Below are 22802 nucleotides of genomic sequence, written 5' to 3'. Positions count from 1 at the left end.
ATGGGGATAAAAACTGAAGGACAAATGGGGTGGGATGGGGGGATGATTTGGGTGTTTTTTTTCACTTTTATTTTTTATTCTTGTTCTGGTTCTGTCTGGTGTAGGGAAAATGTTCGGAGATAGACTGTGGTGATGAACGCATAACTATGTTATCATACTGTGGACTGTGGATTGTATATCATGGATGATTGTGTGGTGTGTGGATGTATTTCAATAAAACTGAATTTAATAAAAAAAAATGCCATGTGCTTCATCTTTTCATCCTCCCTCACTCCCACTGAACCCCTGATAACCACTGATCCTTTCCCGAGTCTAAAATATTGCCTTTTCCAAAAGATCATATAGTTGGAATTGCAGTATGTAGATTTTTCACATAGACTTTTTCACTTAGCATTTTGCGTTTAATGTTTCTTTGTCTTTTTATAGCAGGATAGCTCATTTCTTTTTATTGTTGACTAATACACCATTGTGTGGTGGTACCATTGTTTGTTTATCCATTCATCTATTGAAGGACATCTTGATTACTTCCAATCTTTGGCAATTATGAATAAAACTGCTCTAAACATTCATGTGTATATTTTGTGTGGGTATAAGTTTTCAACTTATTTGGGTAAATACCTTAGGGGTATGATTGTTGGATTATTTGATAAGGCTATGTTTAGCTTTTAAAGAAACTGCCAGGCTGTCTTCCAAAGTGGCTGTACCATTTTATATTCCCATTAGCAATAAATGAGAGTTCCTGTTGCGCTACATCCTTGCCAGCATGATGATGTGTCAGTGTTTTGGATTTTATCCATTCTAACAGGTGTGTATTGGTATCCCATTGTTGCTTTCATTCCCTAATGACATGTTGAATATCTTTTCATATGCTTATTTGCCATATGTAGATCTTCTTTGATGAGGTATGTGTTCATATCTTTCATATGTTTTGTAAATTGGGCTATTTTAATAATTGTGAGGGTTCTTTGTGTATTTTGAATATGAGTGCTTTGCCAGGTAATATGGTTTGCAAATTTATTTTCCAGTCTGTGATTTGTCTTTTCAGTCTCTTAACAGTGTCTTTCACAGAGCCGAAGTTTTTCATTTTAATTAATGAAATCCTACTTACCATTTTTTTTCTTTCTTTGATTGTAGTTTTGATGTTGTATCTAAAAAGACATCACCAAACCCAAGGTCACCTAGATTTTCTCCAGTGTTATTCTCTATAAGCTTATAGTTTTGCATTTCGTATTTAGGGCTATGATCCCTTTTGAATTAATTTTTGTGAAAGGTATAACTTGTGTCCACATTCATTTTTTTAATGGGATTTGGATGCCCAGTTTTTCCAGCACCATTTGTTGAAAAGACTGTGCTTTCTCCTTTGAATTGTCTTTGCTCCTTTGTCAAAGGTCATGCAACTCTATTTGCATGGGTCTATTTCTGGCCTCTCTCTTCTGTTCCATTGCTCTATTTCTCTTTTATTTCATCAGTTTGATACTGTCTTTTTCACTGTGGCTTAATAATAAGTCTTGGAATCAGGTAATTTTAGCCCCTTAACTTTGTTCTTCTACAATATTGCTTTGGTTATTCTGGGTCTTTTGACTTTCCAGATAAACTTTAGAATCATTTTTAGCTATTCTTTGATTTCTTTCATCAGAGTTGAATAGTTTTCCACATGTAGATTTTGTACATTTTTTAAATATTTACACCTATTTCCTTTTTTGGGGGGGGGGCTAATGTAAATTGTGTTGTGTTTTAAATTTTAAATTCCCATTGTTTATTGTTGCTATATAGGAAAACAGTTGACATATTTTTTAAAATTTATTTATTTATTTTTATTTTGAAAGAAATTCAAACTTACAGGAACAGTTGCTAAAATAATACAAACCCCATACACAGAACTCCAGCATACCCCAACCCCCCTCCGCTGATACCCCAATCTACTAACTTTAATATTTTGTCACTTTACCATTTCTTTCTTTCCCTCCCTCCCTGTCTATCATTCATCATCTGTTGCTCTGTCTTCTGAACATGAGAGAAAGTTGCACACATCCTTGAACAAATAATATAATTCACATATACATTTCCTATGAACAAGAATATTCATTTACGTAATCACATTAAGTATAGCTAAGAAGTTCAAGAAATTTAACATTGATATAAAGCTTACATTCTGTATTTAATCTTTTTCCTTATGTCCCATTTGTGTCCTTTTGAGCCTTTTCTCCTCTATTCTTAGATATCATCCAGGATCATCTATGGCATTTAATTGTCATTATCTATTTAGACTGCGTTTTTTTTTCAATTGTGGTAACATATCTACAGCATAAATCTTCCCATTCCAACCCCTCCTAAGCATTCCATTTAGTGGAATTAATCACATTCACGATGTTGCAATGCCATCAACTTCCCACCATCCATTACTAGAAATTTCCCTTCACCCCAAAAATAAACCCTGCACTCATTTCTTATTAACTCCCCATTGTCCCTTCCCCCACTTCTTGTAACCCACACTCTACTTTTCATCTCTATGATCGTATTCTCTGATACTTTCTTTGTGTTTACTGTGAGGCTTACATTTAACGTCTTAAGTCTATAACAATCTTGTTTTTCTTTGATACCAACTTAACTTCAATAGGACACATAAACTATGTCCCTATATTCCTCCATTCCTCCTTTATGTAGTTCTTGTCAAAAATTATATTTTACATTGAGTCCAAAACCACTGATTTATCATTACACTTTATGTATTTTAGGTCCGGTAGGAAGTAAATAGTGGAGTTACAAATCAAAAATACAGTAGTATTGGTATTTATATTTACCATGTGATCTTTACTGATCTTCATGTGGTTTCAGTCAGTTGTTTAGTGTCCCTTCCTTTCAGCCTGCACAATTCCCTTTAGCATTTCTTATAGGACTGATCTACTGGTGATGAAGTCCCTCAGCTTTTGATTATCCAGGAATGTTTGCATCTCCCCCTCATTTTTAACCTCCAGGTGTTTGTCAGTTTTCTAAGTCTCTGTTGGTTATTGACTTCTACTGTGTATTCTACTGTGGTCAGCGAATGTGCTTTGAAAATTTCAATTTTTTAGAATTTATTGAGGCTTGTTTTATGCCCCAGCCTGTGGTCTATTCTGGAGAAAGTTCCTTGATCACTAGAGAAGAATGTGTATACTGGTGATTTGGGATGTAATGTTCTATATATGTCTGTTAAATTTCTCTATATCTCTCTCTCCGTTCTTTGTTTCTCTGTTGGTAGGGCTCCCTTTAGTATCTGAAGTAGGGCAGGTCTTTTATTAGCAAAATCTCTCAGGATTTGTTTGTCTGTGAAAAATTTAAGCTCTCCCTTAAATTTGAAGGAGAACTTTGCTGGATAAAGTATTCTTGGCTGGAAATTTTTCTCTCTCAGAATTTTAAATATGTCATGCCACTGCCTTCTCACCTCCATGGTGGCCACTGAGTAGTCACTACTTAGTCTTATGTTGTTTCCTTTGCATGTGGTGAATTGCTTTTTTCTTGCTGCTTTCAGAACTTGTTCCTTCTCTTCAGTATTTGGCAGTCGGATCAGAATATGTCTTGGAGTGGGTTTATTTGGATTCATTCTATTTGGAGTTTGCTGGGTATTTATGCTTTGTGTATTTATATTATGTAGAAGGTTTGGGAAGTTTTCCCCAACAATTTCTTTGAATACTCTTTCTAGACCTTTACCCTTCTCTTCCCCTTCTGGGACATCAATGAGTCTTATATTTGGATGTTTTATTTTATGTATCATATCCCTGAGACCCATTTTGATTTTTTCCCCATTCTTTCTTTTGTTCTTTCATTTTCTGTTCTGAGGTTCTCGAGGTCGCTGAGTCATTGTTCAGATTCCTCTAGTCTTGTACTATGAGTATCCAGAATCTTTTTAATTTGGTCAACAGTTTCTTTTATTTCCATAAGATCATCTATTTTTTTATTCACTCTTCCAATTTCTTCTTTATGCTCTTCTAGGGTCTTCTTCATATCCTTTATATCCTGTGCCATGCTCTTCTTCATATCCTTTATATCCTGTGCCATGCTGTCATTGTTTATCTTTAGTTCTTTGATTAATTGCTCCAAGTACTGTGTCTCCTCTGATCTTTTGATTTTGGGTGTTTGAGTTTGGGTTCTCCATATCGTCTGATTTTTTCGTATGCTTTAAAATTTTCTGTTGTTTTTGGTCTCTTGGCATTTGCTTTACTTGATAGTGTTCTTTTAGGATACGAAGGATTATTCAAACCCCAATCTCTAATTTGTCAGATCTACAGCTTGGTGGTGTACACTTTCTCTAACTAGCCAGCAGATGGCATCCGCAAGTCACCTATTCCCCTCAAGCCAGTTCTTCCCAACTTTGTCTTTGTGTTGCGTGGGGGTCTGGTTCTTGGATCCAATTGGTGCACCAAGTTTGGGTGTGTTGTTGGTACTGTCCGCCCTGAATGTGGGGCATGTGTCTGAGTGGTTAGGGAGGCAGGGCAGCTTTAATAATCAAACCTCCCAGGTGTTCCTGAAGATTTAAGGCTGTTGCAAGAGTCTAAACCTTCATTTCCGTCTCACCACAGATCGTCTCTGCCACTGACCCACAAGTCCTTGGTATTGGCATAGGGTCCCTGGGATTTCTGAGTGGGTCCCTCTTCCCAGCTGTGCCCTTCCAGGGCCTCTGCTGGGGGAAGGCTGTGCTATGTCACAAGTGCGTGCCATCCCTCAAGGGAAGCCCTGGGCCACTGGGCCGTGCAGGGGCATTCTCAGCCTGCTGTAAAGATGGCTGAATGGGGCATGTTAACCTCCCCCTTTTTTGTACAGCTCTGCCTTCCCAGCTCTGGGACAACCAGCTGTGGATGCGCGAAAGGCCACTGACCATGCCTGATATTGTGGCATGTGCATGGTGTTGCAGGTAACATTTCCCATCATACTGGGTCCCTTGGTGCAGCTCTGGTCCGTGGCTCTGGTGCCGGGCAGGAGCATTCCCAGCCTGCGGGAAGATGGCTGCAAGGGGCATGTTTTTTTTTCTCCTTTTGGCTCACCTCTGCCCTTCCTGCTCCAAGATAATTAGCAATGGGTCCACAAAAGGCTATCTTCCTTGCCAGATAATGAGGCACTCGCACAGCCCTTTCCCGCCACACTTCACTGTGTGGTTCTCACTGCCGTATCTGCAGCCGCTTTTGGGTATTTTTAGAAAAGAACTAGTCTGCCTCCAAATGCCAACCCACAGTTTCCCCACAGCGCAGCATGACTGCTGGACATTCAGCAGATTCACTCACTCATTTCAGAATGCAGACTCCCGGTTTCACCAAGTACACAGTTCCTGTGGATTTAGCAGACCTTGTCCAGCTGGCGCATCACTGAAACTGGTGTTCTGGGTCACTTTCTGGCTTTTATCTAGTATTTTTCACAGAGGTGTTTTTTTGCCCTGTCTCTCCTAGCCGCCATCTTAGGTTCTCCAAAACGTTTGACTTTTGTGTGTTAAACTTGAATCCTATAACTTTGCTGTAATTGTTTTTTGTTCCAGGATTTTTTTTTTTTGTAAATTCTTTGGGATTTTCTGTATAAACAATCATATCATCAGACAACAAAGACAGTTTTATTTCTTCTTTCTGAATCTGTCTACCTTTTATTTTATTTTATTGTCTTATTGCATTGTCTTGATGTCTAGTATAATGTTGAGTAGGAGTGGTAAGAAAAGATGTCCTTGTCTTGTTCCCAGTCTTAGGAGGTAAGCAGCTAGTTTCTCACCATATGTTGTTAGCTGTAGGTTTTTGTAGTTTTTTTAAATCAAGTTAAGGAAGTTCTGCTCTATCCTTGTTTGCTGAGAGTTTTTTTCATGAATGAGTGTTAGATTTTATCAAATCCTTTTCTTTTATCTATAGATAGGATCATAGGATTTTTCTTCTTTATCCTGTTGATGTGATGGATTACATTAATTGATTTTCAAATACTGAACCAGCCTTGCATACCTGTAATAAATCTCACTTGGTTGTGGTATGTAATTCTTTTTATTCATTTTCAGATTCAACTTTATTAAATTTTTGAAGATATTTACATACATGTTCATGAGTGATAATGGTCTTTAATTTTCCTTCCTATTAATGTCTTTGTCTGGTTTTGGTATTAAGGTAACACTGGCCTCATGGAAAGAGTTAGGAAGTGTGCCCTCTGCTTCTATTTCCTTGAAGAGATTGTATGGAATTGGTATCATTCATTCTTTAAATGTTTGGTAGAATTCACCAGTGAAACCCTATGGGTCTTATGCTTTCTGCTTTGGAAGGTTATTAATTATTGAATCAGTTTCTTTAACAGACATGTATCTATTTCTCCTGTGCAAGTTGTGGTAGATTGTATCTTTCAAATAATTTCATCTAGGTAATCAAATTTGTGGGCTTAGTTATTCATAATGTTCCTTTCTTATCCCTTTTAATGTCAGTGAGATCAGTTGTGATGTCTCCTCTTTCATTCTGATATAATAAATTTGTGTCAGCTCTCTTGTTTCTTGGTTAGCCTGCCTACAAATTTGTCGATTTTATTGATGCTTTCTAATACTGAGCTTTTGGCCACTGACTTCCTACTTTAGTTTCCTGTTTTAGATTTCATTGACTTCTACTCTCATTTTTCTTATTTATTATCTTCTAGTTACTTAGTTTTTAATTTGCATTTCTTTATTGGATTTCCTAAGTTGAAAGCTCAATTATTAATTTTAGGTCTTTCTTTTCTAATAAATGAATTAAATGCTATAAATTGCACTTTAAGCACTGCTTTTGCTGCATACCACAAAATTTCATAAGTTGTATTTCATCTGTTTTTTGTAGTTTCCTATTTTCTAAACAAAATTTTAATCATGTCTGTTGTCTCTTCAAATGTATTGTCTTTTCCTGTCAGTATCTGAGTTCCCATAACTCTATTTCCATTTTCTTTTGTTTCTGCTCATTGCTATTCTTATTATCTTATCTCTTCCTATTCCTGGTAACTTTTATTTTGCACTGGATATTATATTTGCAAAATATATTTATATATTGTTTGAGACTAGGATGAAATCTTTTCCCAAAGAGTATTTAAATCTGTGTCTTGGGACAGTAATACCTTAAATATGTTCAGGGATAAAGATGATTCAAAGCAAATCTTCTAGCCCTGTGTTCTAGTTTGCTAATGCTGCTGGAATGCAAAGCACCAGAAATGGATTGGCTTTTACAGAGGGGGTTTATTTGGTTACACAGTTACAGCCTTAAGGCCATAAAGTGTCCAAGGTAACACATCAACAATCAGGTACCTTCACTGGAGGATGGCCAATGTTGTCTGGAAAACCTCTGTTTAGCTGGGAAGGCATGTGGCTGGTGTCTTCTCTGATGTTTTGGTTTCAACATGGCTTTCTGCCAGCATGTTCCTCCTCAAAAATGTCATTCTTAGTTGCTCTTGGGGTGCTTGTCCTCTCTTAGGTTCTCCGGAGCAAAACTCTGCTTTCAAAGGCTGTCTTCGAAATGTCTCTGTAAGCTGAAGCTCCTCTCTCAGTTCCTGTGCATTCTTAAGAGTGTCCCTGTTGGCTGTAGCAAGCTCGCTCCTTCTGTCTGAGCTTATATAGTGCTCTAGTAAACTAATCAAGCCCAATGTTGAATGGGAGAGGCCATGCCTCCATGGAAATTATCTAATCAGTGTTATCACCTACAGCTGGGTGGGTCACATCCCCATGGAAACATTCAAAGAACTATGATCTAATCAACAGCAATACATCTGCCCACAGAAGATTGCATCATAGATAATGGTGTTTTGGGGGACATAATACATTCAAACTGGCACACCCTGGAAGGCTTTTCTACATTCTTACTCCTAGAATATAACTCTTTGGGATCTTAACCCCAAATAAGCAGTATTCACTCTAGGTCACTAACCTTCAGTGGACCTAGACTCCAATACTTTTTCCTGTGAAATACTGCCCAGCCCTCAGCCATTCCTGTCACACTCAGGGGCAAAAGCGTCTTCCAAATGATTCAACATCTTCACCTTCTATTCTTTGTTGTGTCCTGGTCTGGTTGTGTTTTACTCTCTTGATCTGCAATATTTTTAAGCATTAAAAAAATGTATCCAACAGTTTTAGTTGTCCTCAAGAGGTTGATTGATTCACTTACCTACTTTATTTGACTTACCATTGTTGGACTCTGAAATCCTGAGTCCTATTATTTTAATTTTATAATTTTAAAATTATAATTTGAGAAATTTTTCTAAATTTTATAGAAAATTTATAATTTTTTAATTTTAAATTCAGAATTTAGAATTATAATTTAAATTTAGAATTTTAAATTTATAATTTTATAATTTTAAATTTAGAAATTTATAATTTTAGAAGTTTTACCATTACCATGCCTTCATGCCTGGGTTTTTACTCTTTTTTTTTTTTTTTTAAACGATAACTTGTCTAGAAGTGTGGTGTCAATATAGATACGTTTGTATTTCTTAATATAATACTTTTGTTCATATGATATAATATGATTTTTATGCATCTCTTTATAGGAAAAACAAAGCAAAAGCAAATGAATTTACCTGGTATATAATTTTCATATTTTCTCATAAAATTCAAATTCATTTAATGACTCTCAGCTGCTTTAAATCATCTATTGTGGTATTTCAAATTTTAGCAATTAGATGTCCCCCTTTGTATTCTTCTGAGTAGAAAAATTGTATCTCATGACTATATATAAATGTATATAAATATATATTATATACATTAAATTTGGTTAAATGCTTTAATCAATATTTATAGATGCTTTTGGGGGAAATTCAATTCCATATTTTAATACTTACAATCTTGGAATTATTTTATATTTTGTTTTAAAAAAATAGATGTTTATAATATAATATAATCATTTAATAAATGGTAACCATTATTTAAGTGACATTTAACAACATTATTTACATTTTCAAAGTCCCTAATAAATATATCAGTCTAAATATGTTTTCTAAAATCCCTGAGCTGTTTGCTTTGTTGGTTAACAGGAATAGAGGCTGATTATCTCTTCACTTAGATACAGAAGTAATTAGAAGTTACATTTTTAATTAAGCTGTGTGGAAGACTTCTGGAGACATTTAATTTTGTATCTAATCTATATGGAAGGTTTTTAAATAAAAAAAATATTATTTAAATTATATTTCAGAAACATTAATGTATTTATATAGTACAAAATTCATCTGTTTAAAAAATTGTTTGTATCTACTTTTTTTCTCTTTACATTCTCTTCAACTCTTATATATAACATAAGGATATTATGGTAGACAACCCTAAAGTGACCCCTAGTGATCTTTAGTTTCTGGCATTCAAACTCTTGTATAATCATTTCCTCTTGAGTGTGGAGAGGACCTGTTGCTTGCTTCTGACCTTTACTTAATAGCCCTTTCAGTCAACAGAGCTAGGATATAATAATACATATACATGCAGTATATACCTATTTAGGCATGTGCACATATGCGTGGCATACATATACATATTTTAGAAATATAGATATAGAAAGCTTTACTTCATACCAAAGCTTCCAATTTCATTCCATCCCCACAAGGTTATTTGAAGCCTTCTACATTTCCACATTTCTTTGCCCCTTCTTCCACAGTAAAAATACTGGCTTCCAACATCAACATATGTAGTTATTTGCTCAATTCAATAATACACCTAAAATAGTTTCAGAATTGCTTTACCTATAGCACTACAATAAGCAAACCTATTTAAAATATTTTAGGATTTCATTGCAGTTTTCCCTCTTCCACCCCACCCTGCCCAAGATTGAGAATATGTAATTGAATACTGTGTTCCTAAGTTACTTGGAATAGTCCGCTCTCCCTCCCTGTTCCCCACTTCCCCTCTCCTTTCTTTCTCCCCTTTCTTTCCCCTTCTCCCTCCTTTCCTTCCTTTCTCTATGGTATTCATTTGCAATTCAATTAGGCTCATTTCTATCAGTTTGATTTCTGTTTTAGGTTTTTTTCCTTTATTATTTTTATTGGTTTAACATAATAATTTCTGAATATGTTGAACATTAACATGCTTTCAAAAGTTAAAACTATTTAAAAAGGATACTCAGAAGGATTACTCCCTTTACCTCTTCCCCATTCTAATAGATAACCAATTTCATGTTTTTTTTAATATCTCCTATAAGACAGTCAATATCCATTCATAAAGATGTTTATTATGCTTTTATTTTTTTATAGAATGATGGTACTCCTTTGTATGTACGTACCAGCAATATATGGAAGAACTTGTTTACCCAAACCTCACCAACAAAGTATATTGCCATGATTTTGCAGTTTTGCCAGTCTTATGGGGGAGAAATTATATTTTGATATAGTTTAAATTTACATTTTAAAATTATGGTTGAAGCTGTGTATCTTTTGCTATGTTTAAAAAACATACTTATAACACTTTTTTTTAATTGACTGTTTATGCATTTATTTTGGCAGTTTTGCCAATAATATTATTGGTATTTTTTCAGTCATTTAAAAAGATTTCTTTATAGAATAGAGATTTTAGTCCTTTTATCTGTGATATGCATTGCAGATACTGTCTGCCAGTGCATGATATATCTTTTGGCTTTGCTAATGGCATTTTTGCCAAGAAAAAAATTTTTTATGTCATATTACTTAATTTTTAAATTGCATTTGGAATTTTCTTTATAGTTAGAGAGCTATTCATTATAACTAGGTGGAATTCACCCATGTTTTCTTGTAATGTGTTTAAAGTTTTATTTTTGACGTTTAGATTCTGATTTATTTAGAGTTTTATTTTGTGTAGTATGATGATTTGGATCTAATTTTACATTCTTCCACATGGCTCTCCAGTTGTCTCAACACATATTAAAAAGAATATCTTTACTTCAGTGACTTAAACTATTACTTTTATCATATAGTATATATATTTTAATGTAATTTTATTAAGATATATTTACATACCATACAATCATCAAAAGTATACAATCAGTTTGTTCATGGTATCATCATGTAGTTGTGCATACATCATCAAAATCAATTTTTGAACATTTTCATTACTCAAATAAATAAATAAAAATAAAAATAAAAGTAAAAAAGAACATACAAAACATCACATACCCTCCCAATCTCCCTATTATTAATTTACTTTCTGTCCCCTTTTTGTTCTGATCTATCCATACACTGGATAAAGAGAGTATGAGCCACAAGGTTTTCACAATCACGCAGTCACACCGTAAGAGCTATATAGTTATACTTTTGTCTTTAAGAATCAAGGATACTGGATTGCAGTTCAACAGTTTCAGGTATTTCCTTCTAGCCACTCCAATAAACTAAAAACCAAAAAGGAATGTCTATATAATACATAAGAATAATCTCCAGAGTGACCTCTCAACTCCATTTGAAATCTCTCAGTCACTGAAACTTCATTTTGTTTCATTTCTCTTCCCCCTTTTGATCAAGGGGGGTCCAGGCTCATCCCCGGGAGTCATGTCCTGCAATGCCAGGGAATATACATTCCTGGGAGTCGTGTCCAATGTAGAAGGGAGGGCAGAGGTCCACCTGCCGACTTTGCTTAGAGAGGCCACATCTGAGCAACAAAAGAGGTTCTTTGAGGGTGACTCTTAGGCACAATTATAAGTAGGCTCAGCCTCTCCTTTGCAGTAACAAGCTTCATAAGGGCAAGCCCCAAGATTGAGGGTTTGGCCTTCTAAATTGGAGTTCCCAATGCTTGCAAGAATATCAGGAATACCCCAGGTGTGGAAGTTTAATATTTCCACATTTTTCCCCAGTCCCTCAAGGGGGCTCTGCAAATACATTTTTATTCTCTGCCCAATTTACTTTGGGATGTAGCAGGGCTTCAAACCAACCTGTACAAACCAGATCTCACTCCCTATTCAAGTTTCCATATTGTTACGGTTTTCAAATAAACTGACCATACAAGTTAAATTAGTGTGCTACAGAAAATAGAGATTTTGCACCAAATAAAAATCTCTTCTTTTGGTCTCACACAGAATTTGAAGTTTTAAAACACAGTTAATATCATATTTTGCCATTTTGTCTGATTAACCCCAGTCCTAACCAAGTCCATTTTGTTCATACCTCTAATTGACGTCTGAACACTTTTTCAGCCTCTTCAACAGTTGCTGTTGGGGGCAATGCTGACATTTATAGCTGCCAAACTCTGGCTTTGAGTCTCAGGTGCTACACAGACACCTGAAGCTCCAGGGACTGACAAGATCATACACAAAGAGCTCAGCATCTCAGAATTTAAAAATAACCATTACAACTCAGGAATAGATATGACTGCTTTAAGAGCTTACAATCTGGGAACCTTTACAATAAGCCTTCCCCTGATAACCTGTGTTCTCAGATTCAATTCTCAGGGTTTGCACACTATAGTTATTCCATATTAGTGAGGTGTTATAACTTTTATTCATTTCTGGCTTATGCCACTCAGCATGCTGTTTTCAAAGCCCATTCACTTAATTGTATGCCTCACAACTTCATTCCTTCTTGCAGCTGCCCAATATTCCATTGTAGGCATACAATACATTTCACCATTCCATTCATCAGTCAATATACCCTTAGGCCACTTCCATCCATTGCAAATTATGAATCCTGCCACCATAAACACCAGTGTGCAAATGTTCTTTGATTCTCTGCTCTCAGTTCTTCCAAGTATATACCCAATAATGGTTTTGGAGGACCCTATGGCAACCCCATACTTAGCTTCCTGTGGAATCACCACACTGCCCTCCACTGCACCATTCTACTTCCTACTTCCCCACCCACATTGAATAGGTACATCCATCTCTTCACATTTTATCCAGCACTTGTATCCCTCTGTTTATTTTTTAAAAAGTTTTATTCACACACCATAGAATCCATCCTAAATAAACAATCAATGGTTCCCAATATAAATACGTAGTTCTGCATTCACCACCACAATCTATATGAGGACATTTCCTTTTCTTCCTCAGAGAAAGAGGAAGAGAAGAAAACAAAATCAAGAATGAAAAAAGATAGAATAAAAATAAAAATAAAATAAAATAAAATGAAAAGGTCAGACAACACCACCACCACCAAGAATCCCATATCACTCCCTTATATCCCCCTCCTATGGACATTTAACTTTGGTATATTGCCTTTGTTACAATTAACGGAAGCATTTTACAATGTTACTGTTAACTACAGACTGTAATTTGTATTGATTGTATTTTTTCCCCTATACCATCCAATTTTCAACACCTTGCAATGTTGACATTCATTCGTTCTCCCTCATGTAAAGACATTCTTATTTTTGTACATTTAGTCACCATGATTCACTACTCTAGGTTTTGCTAAGTTATACAATCCATCTTTATCTTCTATCTTTTCTTCTGGTGTCATACTTGCCCATAGCCTTCCTCTTTCAACCATACTCACACTCATCTTTGTTCACACTACTTACAGTATTGTGCTACTGTCACACAGTATTATGCTATCCATTTCTGGATCTATACATCAGTTTTTTTGAACATTTTGTACTCCTTCAACATCAACTGCCTTGTCTCTACCTTCTTTCTGTCTCCTGATAACATGTGTTCTCAATTTTAACTCCTCAAGTTTGCTCACTAATGTCAGTTCATATTAGTGCAACCATACAGTATTGGTCCTTTTGTTTCTGCTTATGTTACTCAACGTAGTGTCTATTGTCTCCCAGTGTCTTTTGGGTTTTATATGTCACATCTTATTTTATTTGTATTTTTATTTTTTTTCTCTCTCTTCTTACCCTTACTGTCTTCATTTCTACACTCTTTTCCAAACCTCTCTCTCCTGTAGTGTTCCCTTCAGTATTTCTTGTATAGCACATATCTTGTTCACAAACTCTCTGTGTCTTTGTCTGAAAATATTTTAAACTCTCCCTAATTTTTGAAGAACAGGTTTCCCAGATATAGAATTCTTAGTTGGCAGTTTTTCTCTTTTATTATCTTAAATATATCATACCACTGCCTTCTTGCCTCCATGGTTTCTACTGAGAAATCAGAACTTAGTCTTATCAAGCTTACATTATATGTGATGGACCGCTTTTCGCTTGCTGCTTTCAGAATTCTCTCTTTGTCTTTGACACTTGATAATCTGATTATTAAGTGTCTTTGAGTAGGTCTATTTGGATCTGCTCTGTTTGGAGTATGCTGCACTTCTTGGATCTGTAATTTTATATCTTTTGTAAGAGAAGGGAAATTTTCAATGATTATTTCCTCCATGATTGTTTCTCATTTTTGCATGAAAACAAAATCTAACAAAAACATGACTGATAAATGCATTGAATATGTAATCTGATTATAATTTATTCTATTAATTGCTGCTGTTTATCTCCTAATTAAAATATATGTATTAAAATTATTACTCCATTTTAATTAACTCTACTAAAATTAAAGACATTTCCTGAAGTTCTTTCTCATCTCTTTAAACTTTTGTATGTACAATTCAAATATTCAGTCACTTTATTCAGTTATACTGGTGTACACATTTTAAAATAATTTATTTTGGAGGGTATTTCAAGAAGTAGCATGCAAAACCAAGCTATATCTCTGTTAGGTACTAATTTTCACTTTAACTTAATTCTGAAAATGGATTGAAAAATGTGAACTTCAGACATTTTGTAAATACATATGATTTCCTCCTATTGCTACAAATAACCATATTTTGATGTATGTAGTATAACTTTGAGTTTGTGATTTGAATGAACTTTTATGTTCATTCATTTCCTACAACCTGCTTACAGGAATTCTTAGTTAAGTGCCTGAATTTAGCACATATCATTCTATTTTGTCTGGGTTGGTCAATTTAGAGAAAATTTTTCTGTATCATACAGTTAAAGAAGTCTCTTTTATGCAGATTCATGGGTATAGAAACTGGGAAAACTATGTTAAATTCAAAGAATACTACAAGTAATAAATTGCTGTGGATTTATGAATTCCCTTAATTTTCTTCCCCTACCTAAAATGTTTCTATATCCTTATCCAGCCTTTCAATTCCTCTTCATATTATTAAGAAATGATCCATATCCTCATGCTCATAATCCTATCCCATCTGCCTTGTCACATCTCTTATTGTCTTTTGAATGCTTTTCTTTTATTTCTTCTCTCACTTATGCTCATAGATGGGCTTTTTAAAATTAATTCCTTTGAAACTTTTCTTTTAAAACTTTCAATTAATGATACAGTCTTAAAGATGTTTTAAAGTAAAGTTTAAATACTTTTTTTGCTTGAAGAAAATATTGGGTTGTTGAATTACATTATTAGTAATTGTGTTTTTGTATTTCTACAGATGTGATTCTGAAAATCGCTATGTTGGTAATCCACTTAGAGGAACATGTTATTGTAAGTAAATAGTTTTCACTTTATATAAGTAGTTTGGATTATTAGTTTTGTGTGCTTTTTGCAGATATAATAAAATTCATTTTGAGTAATATTGCCATTAATGTTACAATTTCCATTTTTAAAATCTTACAGTACAACTCCATAAATATTGTTAATTAAGGCAGGGTCCTTTCCTTATATTTGCCTAATTGTACTTGATAGACATTTTTTCTATTCTGAAGAGTAAAATGGCAATACAGCTTATTTTGAGCATGGAAAAAATATAGAACTTGAGTAAATTCAGCTGGATTTTAATGTAATCATTTTCATTATGACTAATGTTTGAACAGTTGCAATTTTGTAAGTCATAGATTTGTTGCAGGGGCAATTTTGGCCATTACTAAAAAGATGCTTCAATTTTTATAAGTGTATGCTTTCATTGGGTAACAACTGTATGGTATGTGTATATTTGATTTTTCAAGAAATAACGAAACTCTTTTCCAAAGTGGTTGTACTATTTTACAGTCCAACCAGAAGTGTTTGAGAGTTTCAGTTCCTCCACATCTTCTCAGTTCTTCATATGATTAGTCTTTTTAATTTTAGCCATTCTAATAAGTGCATAATTGTATCTCATTGTCATTTAAATTTACATTTCTCTGAACTAACAATATTGAACATCCTTTTATATGATTATTTTCCATCTGTTTATCTTATCTGATGAAGTATCTGTTGAAATCCATTGCCCATTTCTTTTATTCAATTGTTTTCTTATTATTGAGTTTTTAGGGTATCTTATTTATTCTAGATACAAATTCTTCATAAAGCATATTGTATGCAGATATTTTCTTCTAGTCTGTGCCTTGTCTTTTTATTCTACTAATTTTTTTGAAGAGCAGAACTTTTCAATTTTGTTGAAGTTCAATTTATCAATTTTTTCTTTTATGGATCATGATTTTGGTATCATATGTAAGAAATCTTAGTCAGGCCCAAAGGTCACAAAGATTTTCCCATTTATTTTCTTCTAGAAGTTTTATAATTTTAAGTCCTACATTTAAGTATATGTTACATTTTGAATCAATATTTATATATGTTATGAGGTTTGGAGCAAAGTTCTTTTTTTATGCATACGTGTATCCAAATGTTCTAACAAAATTGGCTAAAAGACTATCCTTTCACAAAGTAGTTGCATTAGTACCTTTGTGAAAAATCAGTGGTCTCTGTATGTTTGGGTTTACTTCTGGACTCTATGTTTTGTTCCCCTAAACTATTTGTTTATTTTTATATAATAAAGCACTGCCATAATTACTGTAGCTTTATAATAAATTTTGAAATCACTTTGTTCTTTTTCAAAGTTGTTTTGGCTATTCTAATTCCTTTACATTTACATATGCATTTTAAAATCTGTTTGTCAATTTTTACAAAAACACCAGCTATTGTGTAGATGGGAATTGAGTTGAATTTTTAGATTTGGGGAGAATTGACATCTTAACTATAGTGAGTCCCATGAACACTGTATATCTCTTCATTATTTTCTTACATTTTAAAAAATTTTCTCTCTGTACTGTATTTTTAGCTTTCATTATATAGAACTTTCACAATGTTTGTCAGATTAACTCCTGCATAATTTCTAGTTTTGCTGCTTTTTTTTGTTTGTTTGTTTTCTGAGTCACTTTTATTTTTTTTAATTTTTTTTTCCATTTTTACTGAGATTGTTCAGATACCATACAATTATCCAAAGATCCAAAGTGTACAATCACTTGCCCCTGGGTACCCTCATACAGCTGTGCATCCATCACACTTAATTTTTGTTCAATTTTTAGAAACTTTTCATTACTCCAGACAAGAAATAAAGTGAAAGATGAAAAAAGAAAAAAAAAAAAGGAAACTCTAAACCTCCCCTATCCCTAACCAACCCCCCTCAATTGTTGACTCCTAGTAGTGATATAGTACGTTTGTTACTGTTTATGAAAAAATGTTGAAATACTACTAACTATAGTATATAGTTTGTAATAGGTATATAGTTCTTCTCTATATGCCCCTCTATTATTAACTTCTAATTGTATTGTCATACATTTGTTCTGGTTCATGATGTGATTTCTAGTATTTGTACAGTTGATCATGGACATTGCCCACCATAGGATTCAGTTTTATACATTTCCATCTTTTGACCTCCAACTTTCCTTCTGGTGACATATATGACTCTGAGCTTCCCCTTTCCACCTCATTCACACACCATTCGGCGCTGTTAGTTATTCTCACATCTTGCTACCAACACCCCAGTTCATTTCCAAACATTTAAGTTCATCCTAATTGAACATTCTGCTCATACTAAGCAAGAGCATCTACATTTCTTCCACAAGGCAGGAGGGAGAGTCATAGAAGGTAGAGAGGCAAAAGAAAGAGGAAACAAAAAAAATGACAGGTAGGAAGCAGCAAAAGGAAAAATAACCTTAAATCAAAGTAGAATAAAGAATCAGACAATACCACCAATGTCAAGTGTCTAACATGCCTCCCCTATCCCCCCCTCTTATCTGCATTCACCTTGGTATATCACCTTTGTTAAATTAAAGGAAGCATAATACAATGATTCTATTAGTTACAGTCTCTAGTTTATGCTGATTGCATCCCTCCCCCAATGCCTCCCCATTTTTAACACCTTACAAGATTGACATTTGCTTGTTCTCCCTCGTAAAAGAACGTATTTGTACATTTTATCACAATTGTTGAATACTCTAGATTTCACCAAGTTACACAGTCCCAGTCGTTATCTTTCCTCCTTTCTTCTGGTGTCTCACATGCTCCCCATCTTTCTCTCTTAACCATATTCATAGTTACCTTTGTTCAGTGTACTTACATTGTTGTGCTACCATCTCCCAAAATTGTGTTCCAAACCACACACTCCTGTCTTCTATCACCTTGTAGTGCTCCCTTTAGTATTTCCTGTAGGGCAGGTGTCTTGTTCACAAAGTCTCTCATTGTCTGTTTGTCAGAAAATATTTTGAGCTCTCCCTCATATTTGAAGGACAGCTTTGCTGGATATAGGATTCTTGGTTGGTGGTTTTTCTCTTTCAGCATCTTAAATATATCACACCACTTCCTTCTTGCCTCCATGGTTTCTGCTGAGAGATCCACACATAGTCTTATTAAGGTTCCTTTGTATGTAATGGATTGCTTTTCTCTTGCTGCTTTCAGGATTCTCTTTGTCTTTGACATTTGATAATGTGATTATTAAGTGTCTTGGCGTAGGCCTCTTCATATCTCTTCTGTTTGGAGTACGCTGCACTTCTTGGATCTGTAATTTTATGTCTTTCATAAGAGATGGGAAATTTTCATTACTTATTTCCTCTATTATTGTTTCTGCCCCCTTTCCCTTCTCTTCTCCTTCTGGGACACCAATGATACGTACATTATTGTACTTTGTTTCATCCTTGAGTTCCCGGAGACGTTGCTCATATTTTTTCATTCTTGTCTCCATCTGCTCCTTTGCGTGTAGGTTTTCAGGTGTTTTGTTCTCCAGTTCCTGAGTGTTTTCTTCTGCCTCTTGAGATCTGCTGTTGTATGTTTCTATTGTGTCTTTCATCTCTTGTGTTGTGCCTTTCATTTCCATAGATTCTACTAGTAGGTTTTTTGAACTTTTGATTTCTGCCGTATACATGTCCAGTTCTTCCTTTACAGCCTCTATCTCTTTTGCAATATCTTCTCTAAACTTTTTGATTTGATTTAGCATTAGTTGTTTAAATTCCTGTATCTCAGTTGAAGTGTACGTTTGTTCCTTTGACTGGGCCATAACTTTGTTTTTCTTAGTGTAGGTTGTAATTTTCTGTTGTCTAGGCATGGTTTCCTTGGTTATCCAAATCAGGTTTTCTCAGACCAGAACAGGCTCAGGTCCCAGAGGGAAGAAATATTCAGTATCTGGTTTCCCTGTGGGTGTGTCTTAGAAAATTGCTCCACCCTTTGATGCCTCGGGTCACTGTGCTTTTCTGCCCAGCAGGTGACACCTGTTAGCCTATAATTCTTGACTGGTGTGAGGCAGTATGGCCGTGTTCCCCCAGGCTCTGGGGTCTGGTTCTGAATGGAAAGGGCCCCACCCCTTTCCTCCTAGAGAAGAGAGAACCCTCAGGTGGAGGTCATTAGCATTTCAATGGTCTCGCTCTCTTCTTGTGGTGTCTCCACCCTTCCCAGAGTCACAGCCCTGGAAACTGAAAATGACTGGGGCTTTCTCCACTGAGCCAAAAAAGAAACAGATAGTCCCCTTCAGACCCAGTCCAAGGTGACCCTCCGGCTCTCCAGGTCAGTCGTCACCCAAAGCCTCTGTCTGTTTTTTGGGGCTGCGTACCTGTAGTGAGCAGTTCACACTCGCTACTTAAAACCCCAGTTGGAGCTCAGCTGAACTGTATTCGCTTGCTGGGAGAGAGCTTCTCTCTGGCACCACGCGGCTCCATGGCTCTGCAGCTTGGGCTATGGGGGTGGGGGTCTCCCGACCTGGTTCCGCAGGTTTTACTTACAGATTTTATGCTGTGTTCTCGGGCATTCCTCCCAATTCAGGTTGTTGAATGATGAGTGGATGGTTTCGTTTTTCCCCCCGCAGTTATTCTGGATTATTTACTAGTTGTTTCTGGTGTTTTGTATTTGTTCCAGGGGACTACTTAGCTTCCACTCCTCTCTATGCCGCCATCTTGCCGGACTCCTAGTTTTGCTGCTTTTTAAAATGGTTTTAAATATTTCATTTCTGATTGTTGCTAGTGTACACAACTGCAATTTGTTTTTATATTGATTTTGTATCCTGCATCCTTCTTAATCTTACTTTTTAGTTCTAGTACCTTTTTAGTGATTCTTTCAAAATTTCTACGTACATAATAATGTCATTTGCGAATAATGACAATTTGATTTCTTCCTTTCCTCTCTGGATACTTTTTCTTTCTTTCTTTCTGTTTTTTTTTTTTTTCTTGCTTTATTGCATTGGCTAGTAACTCCAGAACCATGTTGAAGAGACATGGTATGTATGGAAATTCTTTTCATTTTCCTTATCCTAGAGGGAAGGCACTCAATATTTTGCCATTAAAAATTGTGTGGGTTTTTTCCAGCTGCCTTTACCATGTTGCGGGACTTTCCTATTATTACTGCTTAGCTTAGCTTTTTCTTTATCAGGAATGGGTTCTTGTTTATGTCATATGCTTCTTCTGCATAAATTGAGATGATCATAGGATATTTCTATTTTATTTTTTTAATATAGTGACTGGCATTAATTTTTGAATGGTTTGACAGTCCTTGCATTCCTTGGATAAGTCCCATTTGGTAATGATTCACTATTCCTTTTATGCATTGTTGGATTAGATTTGCTAAAATTTTGTTTAGAATATTTCATCTATATCCATGAGGTATAATGGTCTATCATTTTCTTTTATTATTGTTTTTGTAATGTTTTTGTCTGGTTTTTTATTACTTGGTAATGTTGGCCTCAAAGAATGAGTTGGAAATATTCCCTCATGTTAAGTTTTTTGGAGTTTATGTGCATTTGGTATTATTTATTCCTAAATGTTTGTAGCATTCACCAGTGAAGCCATCTGTTAGTCTCATTTTCTTCATGTGAAAGTTCTAAACTTTGGTAATTTGATTTTTCAAATAAGATACTCTTTTAGTTTGTCCAATTTATTGGCAAAAAGTCAATCACATTTATTATCCTTTTAACAGCTGTAGTGATGTCTGAAGTGGTGTCGACTCTTTTCTTCTTGAGACTCCTGGTAATGCGTGTTTTCTCTTTTGCTCCAATCAGTCCAGCTAGAGGTTTATGAATTTTATTGATCTTCTCAAAGAACCAGCCTTTGTTTTTGTTAATTTTCTCTATTGTTTTTCTTTTTTTCTATTACATTCATTTTCACTGAGATCTTTATTATCTCCTAACTTTGCTTACCTTTTCTTTTTGTTAATGTTGTAGCTGAGATCATTGATTTTAGACCGTTTTTTCTAATACAGTATAGATGTTTAATTCTAAAACTTTTCCTCTCAACAGTGCATTAGTAGCATTCCACCAAGTTGGGGCTATTCAGATGTGGTTTTTAGTTTTCAAGTAGTTGGTCATTTTCCAGATATCGATTATTTACTTCTAATTTAATTCCACTGTGGTCAGAGAACATATTTTTTATGAGTTGAATCCATTGAAATGGATGTATTGAAACTCATTTTAGGCCAAGTATATGTTTTATTTAGGTAGCTGTTCTGTCTACAATAGAACAGAATGCGTATTTGAGTAGAGTGTTTTATTAATGTCAAATAGGTCAATAGCATCATTTATGTCCTCCATGGTCTTACTGATTTTCTTTCTATATAGTGTCAATTATAGAAATATAGGTATTGAAATATAAAGATTTGTCTATTTTCATCAATTTTTGTTTCATGTATTTTGAACCTTTGTTGTTAGGTACATTAATATTTAGGGTTTTTATGTTCTTGATGAATTGGCACTTTATCATTATGAAATTATTTTCTTTCACCGTGGTAAATTCTTGGCTTTGTCAGAAAACTACTTTGTCTGAAATATACCCATCCCAGCTTTTTTTAAACTAATATTAGCATAGTCTATTTTTGTTTATTATATTATTTTCAACTGTTCTGTGTCTTTATATTTAAAGTGCATTTTCTTATAGGCAGCATACAGGTTGGTTTAGGCTTTTAGTCCAATCCGACAACTCTTGTCTTTTCATTGAAGTATTGAATACATTTAAGTCATTAGTAATACTGTTGAAATTTATAAAGTTGATATTTATTTTCTGTCTGACTGCCCTTTGTTCCCTTTTCCCACTTTCTCTGCATTTGTTTTTCCTTTTTTGGATTTCTAATTTCATTTTTTCTCCTTTGTTGTCTTTTTATCTATAGTTCTTTGTTATTTTAGTGCTTGCTTTAAAGTGTTTAGTATATATTTTTAACTTACCATAGTCTATCTTTAAGTGATGTTATATTATTAGAAGCTTAAAGTAATGTACTTCCTTCTCCCCCCTTCAACCATTGTATACATTGTATGTTTATATACGTCATAGATCTCACATTGTCAAGTTATAACTTTTCTTTAAAATTTAGTTATCTTTTTAACAGCTTTATTGAGGTACAGTTTATATACTATCAGTCACCCTTTCTTTGTGAGCCATATAATCATTTTGGAAAATGTATAAAATTGTTAAATCATCATCATAATCCAGTTTTAGAACCTTTCTATCAATCAAGAAAACTCCTTCAAGTCCATTTGCTCACAGTCTCCACTACCTTTCCAGCCCCAGGCAGCCATGATCTTCCTCTCTTAATAAATTTGCTTTATTCTGAATATTTCATAAAAATAGAATCATACAATTTGAATTATTTTATGTCTGTTTTCTTTCACTCAGCACAATGCTCTTAAAGTTCATCCATGTTGTAGCATGTATTAGTATTTAGTTATTTTTTATGAATAAAGTTTATTACATTATATGAATAGAGCACATGTTGTTTGTCCACTCACCAGTTGATGGACATTGAGAT

The 22802-nt window shown here is 34.6% G+C and overlaps 1 protein-coding gene across 2 annotated transcripts in view; it reads left to right on the top strand.

Moving 5' to 3' along the window:
• ATRNL1 (attractin like 1) overlaps positions 1 to 22802 on the top strand; it is a 1027996-nt gene that overhangs the window by 430905 nt on the left and 574289 nt on the right. For both annotated transcript variants that reach the window (XM_037804686.1, XM_037804687.1), the window contains one exon: positions 15262 to 15314. In XM_037804686.1, the coding sequence (XP_037660614.1) occupies positions 15262 to 15314 (53 nt within the window). The remainder of the gene's footprint in view (positions 1 to 15261; positions 15315 to 22802) is intronic.

The sequence above is a fragment of the Choloepus didactylus genome, chromosome 15 (genome assembly GCF_015220235.1).
Source record: "Choloepus didactylus isolate mChoDid1 chromosome 15, mChoDid1.pri, whole genome shotgun sequence".
In the NCBI taxonomy this organism is placed as follows: Eukaryota; Metazoa; Chordata; class Mammalia; order Pilosa; family Megalonychidae; genus Choloepus; species Choloepus didactylus.
This window is presented reverse-complemented; position numbering and strand designations above follow the sequence as displayed.